The sequence below is a fragment of the Chanodichthys erythropterus genome, chromosome 20 (assembly GCF_024489055.1).
Source record: "Chanodichthys erythropterus isolate Z2021 chromosome 20, ASM2448905v1, whole genome shotgun sequence".
NCBI classification, from domain to species: Eukaryota; Metazoa; Chordata; class Actinopteri; order Cypriniformes; family Xenocyprididae; genus Chanodichthys; species Chanodichthys erythropterus.
The window spans coordinates 6,121,558-6,138,746 of NC_090240.1; the positions used below are offsets into that span (position 1 = coordinate 6,121,558).

The following is a 17,189-nucleotide window of genomic DNA, read 5'->3' on the forward strand; positions in this document are numbered from 1 at the left end:
CAACACTCCACTGATCTGGGCTTTATGTCAGAGTGGCCAGACTCAAACCTTTCCTCAGTGAAATTTGTCTATCCCCTGGCACTGCTATGCTATTTTCGTTGCAGAACACGTTTACGTCCGAACGCAGGCTTGCATGCGTCGTGCTGCTCACGTGACCAGAGCCGGCCAATACTGAGCCCGTGTCTGGACATAAACACGGAAGCTCTGAAAACAGCATAGCAGTATGACAGGGGACAGACAGATTTGTTGAATAAAGTAATTTTTGTTTTGTTTTTGCGCACAAAAAGTATTCTTGTCACTTCATAACATTAAGGTTGAACCACTGTAGTCACGGTGATAATATCTTAATTTGTGTTCTGAAGAAAACAAAGGTCTTACGGGTCTGGGACGACATGAGGGTGAGTACTTAATGACAGAAATGTAATTTTTGGGTGAACTAGCCCTTTAACTTTGGCATATTCAGTGACATGCTAAAACTATTTGAGACATCATGATTTATGACATCATATATATATACGGATTATATTATATGGGTTCATATACTTAGTACTTAGTGGTATTTACTGTAATGTAAGTGATGTAAGTGTTATTTACTGTAATGTAAGAACTGGGTGTACGTGTTGGTTGACATTCAATAACCACAAGGCTACAGCTAACAAAACTACTTTAAAGAGTTAACACTGCATCATTGTGTTGACCCAGTAAAAATAATATAATATAATGTATAATATAATATAAATGTATTCAAACTACTGTTGTTCCCATCAGCCACTGGGTTTTCAAATATCAACCTCCTAGTATAAATTAGCTATTATTATTGACATCATTGGTGGGCTGTTTTTTGAGAAAACGGTTTGAGTTTATTGCAGCCCCACCTATAGCTGAATTGTTAAAGCCTCTGCTTACAGGATGTTGGTTCACCACATGTCACATCAGGAGGCTGTGACTTAGACAGACTTAGACAGAAAAATGACTTTCCCCCTTTAACTGTTTTAAAAAAACTTCCTGATAATAACTTCTGTCAGATATAATAATGTCAATTGTGGTTTAAAACTGAAGAAAGTTGCTATACAAGACATATTGTAATTTTATCTTTTTGTGTAAATGTGCTGAAAGTGCACATTCAGCTGCAGTACACTTCAGTACATCATTCATTTTTCAAATACATTGTACTGTGAACCTAAGTAACCTATTCTTTAAACTTTTCTCAAGTCCTTCCCCTCTATCCGTTGTTGATGTGTACACCTTTTAGAAAGGTACTCTTAATGCTCCTCAGGTTCAAACTGAAAGTATATCATAGCTAGAAATATTTGTTGTGATATTTGTTTGTGATTTTTGTGTGATACCGTTTTGAATGCATGTCATAATCCAGCAGGGCTATTTGGTACTGCAAGGTTGGAGAAAAAAGGAAGTTATAACACTGCATTCATCAATTTTTTTTTTTTAATAGTGCATTTAACCACACCCACACTGCTTAAAACAGAAACCAGAACAATACAGAACTTCCGAACTGGTAAGTATTTATAATTTAAGAATTTATATAATTTTACATTGGCACCAGGTGCATTCTAGAGATTAAAAATAGCTGCATGTAAATTGAAAACTTTTTTCATGTATCTACAACTAATTTTTGTTATAGAGTATACTGCTAGCTCACTATCTGCCTCTCACACACACAAAGAAACACACAACGCTTGGATAAGCACATACTTGCAAGGTTCACTGAACATCCTTTTATTACAATTAAAAACGGAAATAGGTGATTCAAAATATCAAAAATGTATTAAGCTTTGTAGGTGAAATGGAAGCAGACAAGACGTCATAATTTCCTGTCAGGTTTCCATTAAAAGTGGTTATACCAGGAAGCTATTCTTGTTGCAGAGACTCACGCAAGATCTGTGTTCACTGAGGCTGTACTTTCACTGCAGCTGCAAATGGAAACATTTAAAATCATCCTTTTGACAGGTAGGGTGCCTTTTTTAATATTAATTATATTTGAAACCAATAAAACTAGCAAATCACTATACTGTAACCCAGCTTTTCACTGAATCTATTTTAAATTATAGTGGCAGTCTGTGTGCAAGTAACATCTCAAGAGAGCACTGGAGGTATGATTTATTTTTATATATAATCTAAAAAAGTAAAAAAGTGTTAGTATTTAGCCACTCTAACCTAAGGATTATTCATCCTCTAGACTCTTCGACTCAGATTCCCAAGCCCAATATAACTCGCAATCCAACTCACAAGGTGCTGTACAGAACAGAGACAGTCACTCTGCACTGTGAGGTCCCTGAAGGAGCATCTGAGTTCCAATACGACTGGTACAAGGACTCCACTAATCTCGAAACTGACCATCAGTCCAACGTCACTGTGAAAGAAGGTGGAAAATATGAATGCAAAGCAAAAAATGGAACTTCTGAGTCTGAAAATAGTGATGCATACACTTTAACTCTACAAGGTGAGTGGATATCATAATATAAAATATATCTTCAGTAATATTTTAGTTACACTTTATTTTGATGCTCCCCAACAGGCATTCTACTGACTATAAGTAACTTTGCAACTACATGTCAACTAGCAGCCATTACAGTAATAGACTGTTGGTTGACTGTTAGGTTAAATAAGTTGTCAAATAAGTTGACATGTAGTTGCAAAGTTACTGAAGTAGAATGTCTAAATTGGACCATAGAAATTAGTGGTACCAATATTTTTATGATAAAAAAAATATGCAAGTGTGTGCTGACCTTTTTTTTTTTTTAAATTTATTCATTTTTATAGACTTTCTCATACGCTGTAATAGTATACTGGATATTTGCGTTTTAAATTTCTCTATTTACTATAGCAATCCCAATACCAACACTGACTAAACCAATGTGGACGGATAATTTTTTTTACTGCCTATTTTGGGGCATCATTTAATATGAGCTGATTTATGCTGTGCGGCCCCTTTAAATCCTGACGCTTTCCGCCCACGGAGCTTGCTCTTGCCTTAAACAGTGCCTAAACAAAGTTTACACAGCTAATATAACCCTCAAATGGATCTTTTTCAAAGTGTTCGTCATGCATGCGACATGCATGCGTCGGATTATGTGAGTGTTGTATACTGTTATATTGTTTACATTTGATTCAGAATGAATTTGAGGCTATGCTCCGTGGCTAACGGCTAATGCTACACTGTTGGAGAGATTTATAAAAAATGAAGTTGTGTTTATGAATTATACATACTGCAAGTGTTTAAAAATGAAAATAGCGACGGCTCTTGTCTCCGTGAATACAGTAAGAAACGATGGTAACTTTAACCACATTTAACAGTACATTAGCAAAATGCTAAGGAAACATTTAGAAAGACAGTTTACAAATATCACTAAAAATATCATGATATCATGGATCATGTCAGCTATAATCGCTCCATCTGCCATTTTTCGCTATTGTTTTTGCTTGTTTACCTAGTCTGATGATTTAGCTGTGCACATCCAGACATTCTGCCCTTGTCTAATGCCTTTCACAATGTTGGGAACATGGGCTGGCATAATATTGGGGGCGTATACCCCGACTGTTACGTAACAGTCGGTGTTATGTTGTGATTCGCCTGTTCTTCGGAGGTCTTTTAAACAAATGAGATTTATCTCACTGTTGTGTCATTTCCATGTACTGAACTCTTGTTATTTAACTATGCCAAGATAAATTAAATTTTTCATTCGAGGGCACCTTTAAAACATTTCTAATATATTTGTTACTACATTTATCTATTACTATATTAATATCACCAATAAATATTGTATCACTACAAAAACTGGTTTGAAAATCAACATTTATAGGATAGAATCCAGGATTTTGTAATAGTGATACAACTCTTTTAGGGATTGCACCAAAGATGATAGCATATTCTTTTGCCCTCACAGGAATCATAAATTTGTTGAGAAATTCAGAATATATTAAGAGTAAACCTTGTTCATTAAGCAACTGACTAACAGTAAGAATTCCATTGTCGTACCATGTCTGATTAATTATTGACTTTTTTTTGTACAAGATATCTTTGTTATTCCATATAAAGTATTGATGCAGTGAAAAGTTATGTTTATAGATTAATTGCCAAGCCAGCAATGCCTTGCCTGGCAAGCCAGACTGATATATCTTCTACAATTTGAGTTGATTTGAGTCAACTCCAAACAACTCCAAATGAGAGTTGTTTATTTCAGTGACGCAAACAGTGTCACTCTAGTGCGGCGAAAGTCCCTTCAATATCAACAAAGATTGCGCACGGGAGACCCGAGAGTTTGTTCTATTCAGCCGTGAATTCGGTTTTAAATGACCAGAAACACATTAATTATTTACTTTTCGCTGTTGAGTCTCTTGTCGCTTTGCTAACGTCATATCCGCCCTTCTCTGATTGGTTTACTCCGCTTCCTGTTTGCTCGGATTTGCTCCGCCCTAGAAATCAAATTGATTCAATGGCCGACCAGACTCATCCACTGGTACAGTGGTGAGGCTGGATTTTCCAGGCAAAGCAATGCCTGCTTATGAAAGTTTGCCAGTTTAGCTGGGACTTTTTCAACCGAAAAGTTACATTTTAAAAGAAAATGAATGCCACCCAAAGAGTTAAATATGTAATTGGGGAAAACATTCCATACACTATCTTTATTTTTAATAAATTTGATTATCCATTTTATCTTAAACACATTATTAAGATCTGCAAAATGTAACACTTCAAGGCCACCAAAGACTCTATTATTATTTAGTATATCTTTCCGTAAATAATGTACTTTCTTCCTCCAAATAAAATCATAAAGAATCTTATCTAATTACTTGACAGCATTGTTTGGAACATCTGCAGACATCGATATATAAACAGATCTTGAAATCCCTTCTGCTTTTGAAACAGAACATGTCCATTCAGGGACAGATCTCTCATAAGCCACATATTAAATCTGTTTTTAATTTTCTCAATAATGGGCTCAAAATTGAACCGGCTTCTTTGATTCTAATCTTTACACACCATTATCCCAAGGTATGTAACATTATCTTTGATTGGAATCCCACAAATTTCTTACAAGACACAATCTTTAAGAGATAATAGAGTGGACTTATTCTTATTCATCTTTAATCCAGAGATTCTAGAAAATGTTTCAATACATTTAATAACTTCATTCAATTCATCACTATTTTTGAGTTTAATCTCTTTTCCAAACACTGATATTCCTTGAAAACTTGCTTTTTTGACATGCGCAGCCATGACAACCAATATGAAAAGAAAAGGTGATATAGGACATCCTTGTCTTATCCCACGGCCCTCCTTGTCTTATCCCACGGCCATATCAAATCTCTGACAGGTACCGTGCAACAACTGGACTGAACTATTAGAACCATTATAAAGTGTACAAATTCTGAAAAAAATGACCAAAACCAAAGAAGTCAATAACTTTGAACGAATGTTCAACAGTGTCAAACGCTTTATAGAAATCAATGAATAATATAAAAGAATCATCTGGGATAAGGTGTCTATAATCAATTAAATCTAAAATTAATCTAATATTATTTCCAATATAACGGCCTTTCAGAAAACCTGACTGCTATACATCAATTATTTTATTACAATATTTCTTAAGTTGTTTTGCAAAGATTAAAAAAAAAAAAAAAAGTATCTGTTACGGTTGCTGGTGTATAAAGCACACGACGAGGAGAAATATACATAAACAAGTCTTTTACTGGAATATCCACAGGAGAGTACAGGAACAGGCAGGAACATACACCCAACAATACAAGTACAATACCGGACAACACAGGACTGGAAACACTGGGCTTATATACAAGGGATAACAAGCAGGGTGATAAGGAACAGCTGGGTGTGATGATTAGTTGCTATGGTGAATGACTAGTGGCGGGAAATAGGACAACAACAAGTCCAGAGTGAGTCCAACACAGAGTGCACATGTAACATATCGCCCCCTCCCGGAAAGGCGCGTCCTCGCGCCGTGGAGAGTGGAAGAAGAAATGGATGGTGCTGATGGTGTAGGAGGCGGTTCGGGAGGCGGACGGCTATCTGGGAGGAGGCGAAGTGCAGGAGTCCAGGGAGGTGCTGATGGAGGAGAAATCCAGGGAAGTACAAGTGGTGAAGTCCAGGGAGGTGCCGATGGTGGTGAAGTCCAGTGAATGGCCTTGAGCAGAGGAGACCAGATGTTGCTCCAGGCCACAACCAGGACGGCGACCCAAGGCGGCGTTGCTGGAGGGAGGAGCCGAGGTGGTGAAGCGTTCCAAACCACCTTGGGGAGGCGTGGAAGCAGCGCCGCCGAAGAAGAGGGACCCTTAGGCGAAGACAGAGAGCCGAAGGAGTGGAGTGATGCCGATGACCTCTGAGTCCGCGACGACGTCCTCGTGACGGCCCCCCGAGGCAGCAGCAGTGTACTGGAGGGCTGAGGTGGAGCTGGAACGACTGAGGGCCAAGGCGGAGTCTGAGGGAAGGCGGAGCCCAACGGAGCCGTAGGGGTTGAGGGTCGGAGAAACTCGAACGACCCGTAAGTCCGTGGCAAAGTGAAGGCGATGACTGACCCAGGCGGAGCTGCAGGACCGAGGGAGTCCAGTGGAGCCGAAAGCTCGATGGTCACTGCTGTAGACGAGGGTGGCAGGAGCAGAGGCGGAGGAGTCAGGACGATGAGTCGAGGTGGAATGACGTGATCTGAGGCCGGAGGCGGAGCCACAGGATCCTCATCGCCTGAGGCTGGCTCACAACAGGCCCCAGGTGTAGCCACACCACTGAGAGGAGGCTGGAGTAGAGCTGAGGGCGTGATGTGAGACAGTAAAGGCTGGGTAGCAGGCAAGGTTGTGGGCTGGAGAACAGGCAGAAAAGCAGAGGGACTAGGACAAACAAAGTCATTAACGGGGTTTTGGAGAGGAGGTCGGAGAGGGAGGCTCTGCGGGACCATTTCATCCAAAATGAAAATGACAGTCTCAGGAGGTACTAACACAGGTAAGGAATCTTCTTCAAAGTCATAATGGTCTATAGTGCTTGCCTGGAACTCACTCTCAGTGGCGGGAGTGTGGGCGGGGCTCCCATCCAACCCCTCGTCTTCCACACTGTCTCCCTCGGCAATGGTGACAGCAAACACACACACCTGGTCAGACACGCTGGGCTCCGTCTCCGCGGCGATGTTACGCTCAGTCGTTCCACTCATCGCTGGCTCTTGCATCACGATGGAGGCGGGCTCTCTGTCTTCGGTGGCGCTGCGCTGTCTTTCCACGCCCTCAGAGGGTTCCTGGCTGGGCACTGGAGTGGGAGTGGGACTGGCGTAGCTGTCGCAGAAATCCACGGTCATCGACGATCCACAGGACGCCAGTACCCACTCCACGTATTCAGGGAAGCTCCCTCGAGGTCCTTCCCCAGACAGCAGCGCTTTGGTGGCGGTGTTCAGGCCGGCAAACAGAAAGTTGCAAAGGCTGCTGTCCGGGAAATGTGTCGATGGTACAAGAAACAGAAAGTCATTCAAATGTTCCTCGAGGGAGCGGTCCTTCTGCTCAAGGCAGATTAACAGAAATGCGGGTGTGTACATAGTGACGGGGAAGAGGAGTGAAACATGAAAAACACTGAGACGGAAAACAACAAAACACTAAACACGCCGCAATCTGTTTGACTGTTTCGGTCCGGTATTCTGTTACGGTTGCTGGTGTATAAAGCACACGACGAGGAGAAATATACATAAACAAGTATTTTACTGGAATATCCACAGGAGAGTACAGGAACAGGTAGGAACATACACCCAACAATAAAAGTACAATACCGGACAACACAGGACTGGAAACACTGGGCTTATATACAAGGGATAACAAGCAGGGTGATAAGGAACAGCTGGGTGTGATGATTAGTTGCTATGGTGAATGACTAGTGGCGGGAAATAGAACAACAACAAGTCCAGAGTGAGTCCAAAACAGAGTGCACATGTAACAGTATCATTATTTAACAAACTAATTGGTCTCCAATTTACTAAGAATAGTTTATCTTTATTAGGCTTGGGTATAAGCGTAATTACCCCTTGTTTTAGTGATGCAGGCATTTCTCTCAAATCAATTGCTTATTTAAAAACAGCAAGTAAAAAGGGTGCAAGGTCAATACAAACAATTTTTATAGAATTCCCTTGTCAAGCCTTCATTTCCAGGAGACTTATTGTCTTTAAGACTATACAATTTGTAATTTCCACAATATTTAATTCTTTGTCACATAATTTTTTGTAATCTGATGTAATCTTATTAATATTTGTTGATACATTATTAAGAAAAAAATCTGCATCAGTTAGTTGATTATTTGAACTATACAATTTACTATAAAATTGATTAACAAAACAAGAAATATCCTTGGGATTATCATTAGTGAATCAATTTATTATTATTTTGTTTTCAAAAGTTATTTCTTTTTTCTAAACCAAAAAAGTATTTAGTATTTTTTTTCTCCTGCTTCTATCCATTTTTGTCTAGAACTAACAAAAGAACCCCTAGCTTTCTCTTTGTAAATATTATCCAGCTCATTCTGCAATGTAGCAAGTTTTAATAATTCAGTGCTTGACATATTTTGGTTATTTCTACACAAAAAACATTACACTTCAATAAACTATTATTTAACTTCAAATATCCTCGCTTAGCTCTACTTGATTGACAAACTAACACATTAATTTTAATATATATGCCCTTGTGATCTGTAAAAACCGATGGTTCAATAGTAACAAATTCAACTCTCTCTTTTATATGATCTGAAATTAGCCAAAAATCAATACGTGACTGTTGAAATATGTCCCTATTACTCCACGTACAACTGTGGATTTTTATATCTCCGTGTGTCAATTATGTTCAGTCATTAACAAACATTGCTTAATTCACTTGCCATATTGTCAATTCAAGGTGGCCATCTATCTTGTTTTCCGTCAAACACCGTGTTAACATCACCACCCCAAATTACTTCAGCAGAGGGGACTTTTGAATGTAAATGATTAATATGACCTTCAATATCCTGAAAGATGAACTCGTTTGCTTTTTTATTATTGGTGGCATATACATTTATAATAATAATTTTAACTTGGTTTGTATCAATAAGTAGAGCAATCCAATGACCTTGATCATCTGTTTTATGGCTTAGAACCATCCCTGAGAACTTGTCCTTTAAAATAGCGACAACTGCTGTTCTGTTTGATGCACCAAAAGAAAACCAAATGTCACAACCCCACTGATTCTTCCAAAAGACCACATCATCTTTGCAGGCATGAGTTTTTTGAATGAAACAAAAATCTGCTTCTTTACCTTTACAAAACAAAAACAGAGCTTTTCTTTTTAACATGTCTTGTATACCCTTGGCATTAACTGAAAATAAAGTTATTGACATGAACTTGAACAAGAAGAAAAGATAACCTTAACAGAACAGTTAGGTTAACTGATCAAATTAAGGTTGAAAGTGTTGAGAGTGTATAAAGGGTAATCTTACTCCCATCTTTTCGAGAATCAGTCACAGTTCAGTAGTCAATTTTTACATCCTGTTTGCTTCACTGAGTAAGAAACAAAAAATAAAAAAGAACCTCATGAAGTTGTAATTTCACATTACGAATATAAGCAGCAATAATAATAAAAAAACCTTTATAATTCGTTCAAGTCTTTAAATAATAATAGCCTAAAGCAAATAGACTTTTCATGTCACAGTAATTATAATTCAGAACCCAAAGTGAAGAGTGTAGTGGTTTACATTTTAATTTCTTTACCATCTACGATTGCCTTGATTCCCAGTCATTTCCCTTTGCTTCTTTCCATGTGAGGTCCCTCGCTGTTCTGGAAGTGAATCTTATTATCACTGGCCTTGGTTTCTTATCCTTGCCGCTATCTGCGCTGCGTCTTCCAACTCAATGAGCAATGTCCACATTGTTTGCCACAAAGTTACAATCTACCTCAACAACCACTGCTTTGCAGATTTCCATTACCCGAGTCTTGACATTATCCTCTGCGCGTTCGGTCAGCACCTCCAATCGAAGATTCCATCTCCGACAGTACCGATCCTGATAATTTATTCAGTCCTCTAAATCAGAGATGCACTTCAGGTTTGCTTCGTTTTTGTTTTTCAGATCTTTGTTCTCCTTCCGAATGTCGAAAATTTCAGAATGCACCACTTCTAGCGCTTCTTTCAACAGATTGATGCTGTTCGAATTTTCTTTTACCATGTCTTTTATTTCTCCGGATGACTGTCTAATTATTTGAATGATGTATGCTGTACCTGACTTAACGTTAGTTCGTCCATTGTATCACCTTTCTCATGCTTTTTCGACGGAGGCGCTTTGGATGGTGTATTTGGAGTCGAATCACAATCTCATCCCTTTTTCTGTTGACAAGTGTAAGAAAGAGTTTGGCTAATAAGTATTTTTTTCCGTCGTTCTTTGAAGTTCGATATCCATCTCTCCGTGGGCTGACAAGTCCATGATAACTTCTAGACTCTTCTAGATCTAGTCTCAATAACCCCTAACAAGTGTGACTTATTTCTTACATAAATATTTGTAAGAAATACCCTAAATTGATGTAAGAGCTATAACATGTGCGTCTAATCGAGACGCCATCTTGGAGCCCTCTCCCGTGTGAGTCCGCTAGAACTACTTTAGCCGTGCGTTTCCCTGAAAATAATTGCACACCTTATAACATTGGTCAACCAATCAGATTCGAGCATTCAGCAGCCCCTGTTTTATAAGCTGGAATAAAATGTTTTAAAAAGGAAAAAGTTAAAGTACAGTTATGAAAAATGAATACCTAAATAGGAACATAGTACTAATAAATAGTAAACTATAATTATGATCAATTAAGATTAATTAAGATCAATTAAGATTAACTTAATACTTGCAGTATAAAACTACTACTTTACTGAGAGTACATTTCAAAGTGTACTTTCATATACTAAAAATGTACTACGAGTATTAAAATAGTAAACTACTAGTATATTTATAAGTTCAGTTGTACAGATGAAGAACAAAAGAGAAATGTATAGTTGTGAACTAGTTGTGCACTTAAAGTTTACTACTGTTACACTTATAGTACACTTAAATTTATACTTTTTATATACTAAATTGGGCCAATTTAGTCCCAAGCAGTACTGAAATAGTCCATTTACAAGTCTACTACTAGTACATTGATACTAGTATGCTTACTACATAAAGTATAAAATATATACTTGAACATTACTTAAGTATACTTCATAAAATTAATTTGAATTATACTTCTTTTTCATGAGGGTAGGCTCAGTGTTAGTATTAGTGAACAGTTTGGTTTGTTTTCCTCTCTCCCTTTAGATCTGCCTGAAGCACGAGTCCAGTCAGAATGGACAGAAGCATTTCCTGATGAAAAAGTGTCTTTGCAGTGTGTGATTCCTGTTGATGAAAACTGGATCTATAAGTGGTTCAAGGGCTCAGAAAATGTTGTCTCCAGTGATGAAAGAAGCATAAAAGACAACACTCTCACTCTCTCAGTAAAGTCTGGTCATGAAGGGGATTATGCGTGTCAAGCTGAGCTGAAGGGCAGGACGGTGACAACCGCAAAAAGCAAAATACATTTATTAAAGGTTTATGGTAAGATTTGTCACTGAAAAAAAAAAAAAAAATCTGTTTTCAATTTAGTTAAAACCAACATGGCATGACTAAATCATAATCTGTTACATTGTGAAATACAGCCATTTAAAAAAAGAAAAAGAAAAAAAAATCTTATTTCAGAACACAGCTCTTTATTTAAGCATAATGTTTATTTTATAATGTAAACTTTGTTTATCTTGTAATTGTTTACTATTAAGTTTTGGTGCTGTTTATTACCACCCTTAATTTAGGACGTCCCAAAATTTATAATTATAAAATTATAATTATAATAAATGCATGAATATAAATGTATTAATTTTTAAAATTATTTTTTTAGTTATAAAGGATAATTATAAAATATAATACACATTATATGTATTAAAACAATTACACATTATTTTGTTAATTAAAAATAATTATTTTAATTACAATCTTTTTTTTTTTTTTTTTATGATTCTAAAGGATCAAAGCCAACAGTCGTTCTGAAGCAAGATCCATCATATCCAGAGATCTACACTGGGGAACAAGTCAAACTCATTTGTAGCATTAAAGAGGAGACATCAGAATGGCAATACCAGTGGCAAAATCATTCAGTGCTAGTAAACAATCACACTTACACTATCCCAAGTGCTACACTCGATCAAAATGGGGAATACACTTGCAAAATAACAAGGAAAGAGATGACATACACTGAATCCACAAAATTGAATATAAGCGGTAAGATTAATCCTTTTTATACATCAAGGCATAATACAATGTCAAAACATGTCTGGTTCTTTTACATTATTATTATGGTGTTTATCTGTGCAGAGCCGCCTCGACCAAAACTGTCAATAGAGTCTGAATGGAAAACTTTTTACCCAACTGAAAAAGTGACTCTGAAGTGTTCAGTCGATGGAGGTCCAAATGAATGGAGCTATGAATGGTTTAAAAATAGAACTCAGCTTTCAGTTGACAAGGACATTTCCTTTTCTGAAAACACGCTCTCAATCAGCTCAGCAAAAGCGATTCATTCAGGACAGTATACCTGCAGAGGAAAACACCTGACAAGAACACCAGTGACTACAAGACAAACAGAATCTTTGCAACTTCATATTTATGGTAAAACTACTTATGATATTCTATGATTAATACATATGAACGAAATTGACAGGCACCCAAAAGAAGCTGTTTATATTTTAAGTTGTTTTTCATTTACATTGGCCTGTATCAGTGTACAGTGATTCATGTCAGTGTTTGCAGTTCCCTGTCTATTCTTCATGACTTTAGCCAGACACTATTAGCACCATGAGTCAGTACATTTAGTATTGAATTATGAAGAATAACAAGTATATGCAACTCAAGGCAGTTATTGTTTGAAGAGAGTGCATTATTACTAATTCTACCCCTGTGATTCTTAGATATCATACGAAAACCAGACATCACAAAACATCGGTGGTTTGATTTCTTCTACACTGGGGAGAAAGTCCAGCTTGGTTGTAATATGCCTGGTGATGGATGGAAGTATGACTGGTATAAAGACTCAAAACCCTTGATCACAGATCCAACCTTCACTATCAGCCCTGCATCTCTCTCTGACACTGGTGTCTATCACTGCAAAGCAAAGAGAGGAGACTTCTCAGTGGACAGTGAGATTCTACGAGTGCAAGTTCAAGGTGAGTCCATAATTTACCTCTTATAAATAAGTAATTTATATTGTGGAATATTCTTCCCATTGTGCATTCATTGACTTTACAATGCCTCAGTAAAGATCCCAGGAAATGTACAGACTGATTAACCCACTTTGCAAATGTCAGCCAAATGTGTAAATGTAAATAAAATGACAGAGTCAATAGAGTTAAATATGTATTTTAGATTAATTGATTTCATAAACAAGAACAACATTCGTTAAAGGTCCATGGTAAGTTTTGCCAAAGAAAAAAAATCTGTTGTCAGTTTAGCTAAAAGCAGCATGTCATGACTAAATCATAATCTGATTCATTGGAAAATACAGCCATTTTAGAAATTTATAATTTTAGAACACAGTTTTTGGAATTTTGTATGTTTCATAAGCTCACTATTTTAGAATTTCAACACTGTATAGTTTTTAATTTAGTTTTGGTGCTGTTCCAGCCTCAATTTAGGCAAACACTTCTTGGCATTTTCATTGAAATCATAAACAAAACCAGCATAAATATTGTTTTACTAGTCTTTAAATTTTTTTATGATTATAAAATAATTATACATTATTTTTTATAATTATAAAGGCTCAGAGCCAACAGTCCTTCCGAATCATCCATCATTCACAGAGATCTACACTGAGTTCACTTTGTTACATTATTATAATTGTGTTTATCTCTGTAGACCCACCTCAACCAAAACTGTCAATAGAGTCTGAATGGAAAACATTTTACCCAACTGAAAAAGTGATTCTGAAGTGTTCAATTGATGGAGGTTCAAATGAATGGAGCTATGAATGGTTTAGAAATAGCACTCCGATTTCAGTTGATAAGGACATTTCCTTTTCTGGAAACACACTCTCAATCAGCTCAGCAAAAGCAAGTCATTCAGGACAGTATACCTGCAGAGGAAAACACCTGACGAGAACACCAGTGACTACAGGACAAGCAGAAGCTTTGCAACTTCATATTTATGGTAAAACTACTTATGAAAATATGATGTTCTATTATTGATATATGTGAAAGAAAGAATAATTGGCACCCAAAAAAGTTCAGTGAAGAAGCTGTTTATATTTTAAGATATTTTTCATTTGCATTGGCCTCTATCAATGTACAGTGGTTCATGTCAGCAATTTCCTACCTACTCTTGACAACAGGTTACAGAAGCCAGACACTATTAGCAGCATGTGTCAATTTAGTCTCAGATTATGAAGAATAACAACCATAAGCAACTCAGGCAGTTATTGTTTGAAGAGAGTGCATTATTACTAATTCTACCCCTGTGATTCTTAGATAACACACCAAAACCAGACATCACAAAACATCGGTGGTTTGATTTCTTCTACACTGGGGAGAAAGTCCAGCTTGGTTGTAATATGTCTGGTGATGGATGGAAGTATGACTGGTATAAAGGCTCAAAACCCTTGATCACAGATCCAACCTTCAATATCAGCTCAGCATCTCTCTCTGACACTGGTGTCTATCACTGCAAAGCAAAGAGAGGAGACTTCTCAGTGGACAGTGAGACTCTACGAGTGCAAGTTCAAGGTGAGTCCATAATTTACTTCTTTACAGTGATTTCTATTGTGGAATATTTTTTCCCATTGTTCATTCATTGACTTTACAATGCCTCAGTAAAGTTCCCAGGAAATGTACAGACTGATTAAATGTAGGCCCACTTTGGAAGTGTCCGCCAAATGTGTAAATGTAAATAAAATGACAGAGTCAAGAGAGTTAAAGGGTTAGTTCACCCAAAAATGAAAATTCTGTCAGTAATTACTCACCCTCATGTTGATACAACCATGTAAGTCTTTCTTTCATCTTCAGATCACAAATTAATATTTTTGTGATTAAATATGAGCGGTGGAATACTCCTCCATTGGCTTTAAGGGGGCACAAACTTGTCCGTCCAGAAAGTCAGTGAAGAAAATGTTTAAATAGTCTATGCCACTACAGTGGCTCAACCGTACGTTTCTCAAGCGAAGATAATACTTTTTGTGCGAAAAAAACAAACAAAAGAATGACTTTATTCAACTATTCATTTTCTCTCTTGTAGGCCTCTGACGTTAGTTCACGAGAGCTCCATGACGCATGCGCGAGAACTAAACTGACGACGGTTTTCTTCTACTACTACTTGTTACTGGCTGCTCACTCCTTAGGAGTATTACCGCCACCTAGTGTTCAAGATGAAGTGCTGGCATAGCCGGAAGCGCTAAACTTTGTTTACAAGCAGGTGAACGTGCGCGCTGTATGTAAAAAACATTATTTGTAAATATGTCGGCAGATTTTGACGTAGATGAAGACTTGAATTTTTTAACCAACCTTACTTATTTGAACCTGAATACACAGACATTGAAATGCAAGAGATGGAAGAGGCTGCCGCTGCAACACAACCACAGTCTCAAGCTTCCGAAAGACAGAGAGCATTGGAGAGCTGGTGGTGTAAATGTAATCAGTGCCAGGCGATGCCAACTGAACAGGAGAGCATGTGCTGCATCGATTGGGACATTGTCATGCCACAGCTTGAAAGTTTGGATAACGCAGACAATGGGACAAGTGTATTTCGCTGTATAACCGAGGATCCCGGTTTTCCGCCCCCGCTAAGTAGAAGTGTTTTAGAAGTGTTTTTTAATTTGCCTAAAGTGAACTGGAAGAGACGTCCGAGGCCAGAAGGACCGGCTGGCACTTTATCTATGGAGTAAGTAGGTTTGTTTTGACTGTAGAATAATTACACGTGCAGCCTAGCTTTTTACAATGTGTTTTCTTTATCATCTATCCTTATGTGTGTAAACACTTTCTATTTCTTTTTTTTTTTTTGTTTACAGTCAGTACAGTCTTCATCTACGTCAAAATCTGCCGACATATTTACAAATAATGGTTTTTACATACAGCGCGCGCGTTCACCTGTTTGTAAACAAAGTTTAGCGCTTCCGGCTATGCCAGCACTTCATCTTGAACACTAGGTGGCGGTAATACTCCTAAGGAGTGAGAAGCCAGTAACAAGTAGTAGTAGAAGAAGACCGTCGTCAGTTTAGTTCTCGCACATGCGTCATGGAGCTCTCGTGAACTAACGTCAGAGGCCTACAAGAGAGAAAATGAATAGTTGAATAAAGTCGTTCTTTTGTTTGTTTTTTTGGCACGAAAAGTATTATCGTCGCTTGAGAAACGTACGGTTGAGCCACTGTAGTGGCATGGACTATTTAAACATTTTCTTCACTGACTTTCTGGACGGACAAGTTTGTGCCCCCTTAAAGCCAATGGAGGAGTATTCCACCGCTCATATTTAATCACAAAAATATTAATTTGTGATCCGAAGATGAAAGAAAGACTTACATGGTTGTATCAACATGAGGGTGAGTAATTACTGACAGAATTTTCATTTTTGGGTGAACTAACCCTTTAAATATGTATTTTAGATGAATTGATTTTATAAACAAGAAACAGTTAAGCTACACATAACAACATTAACTTTGACACACATTAGACTTTGTACTAGTATCAGGCTCTCTGTGAACACATCCACCTTAAAGTTTGGTTCGTTTTCCTCTCTCCCTTTAGATCTGCCTGAAGCACGAGTCCAGTCAGAATGGACAGAAGCGTTTCCTGATGAAAAAGTGTTTTTGCAGTGTGTGATTTCTGTATCTGAAAACTGGATCTATAAGTGGTTCAAGGGCTCAGAAAATGTTGTCTCCAGTGATGAAAGAAGCATAAAAGACAACACACTTACTCTCTCAGTAAAGTCTGGTCATGAAGGGGATTATGCGTGTCAAGCTGAGCTGAAGGGCAGGACGGTGACAACCGCAAAAAGCAAAACATATTCGTTAACAGTTCATGGTAAGTTTTGTCACAGAAGAATCTATTATCAGTTTAGATAAAAACAGCATGTCATGACTAAAACACAAACACAGCTCTTTATTTTTGCATAATTCTTAACCTCATACTTATTATATGTCAACAT

The 17,189-nt window shown here is 37.6% G+C and overlaps 1 protein-coding gene across 4 annotated transcripts in view; it reads left to right on the forward strand.

The window, feature by feature from the left end:
- Nucleotides 1-313: 313 nt before the first annotated feature.
- The window catches only part of LOC137009544 (Fc receptor-like protein 5), a 28,757-nt gene continuing 11,881 nt past the window's right edge, over nt 314-17,189 (forward strand). For 2 of the 4 annotated variants that reach the window (XR_010892922.1, XM_067371849.1), the window contains exons 1-11: nt 1,422-1,513; nt 1,882-1,965; nt 2,067-2,108; nt 2,195-2,458; nt 11,298-11,573; nt 12,036-12,290; nt 12,384-12,674; nt 12,974-13,228; nt 13,917-14,207; nt 14,525-14,779; nt 16,790-17,065. Coding sequence is in view for 3 of the 4 variants with exons in the window: in XM_067371849.1 (XP_067227950.1) it covers nt 1,935-1,965; nt 2,067-2,108; nt 2,195-2,458; nt 11,298-11,573; nt 12,036-12,290; nt 12,384-12,674; nt 12,974-13,228; nt 13,917-14,207; nt 14,525-14,779; nt 16,790-17,065 (2,236 nt within the window). In the remaining variant the exon portion in view is untranslated. Of the gene's footprint in view, nt 399-1,421; nt 1,514-1,788; nt 1,966-2,066; nt 2,109-2,194; nt 2,459-11,297; nt 11,574-12,035; nt 12,291-12,383; nt 12,675-12,973; nt 13,229-13,916; nt 14,208-14,524; nt 14,780-16,789; nt 17,066-17,189 lie in introns of those variants that run through there. The other 2 variants (XM_067371850.1, XM_067371851.1) reach the window with 2 other exon arrangements.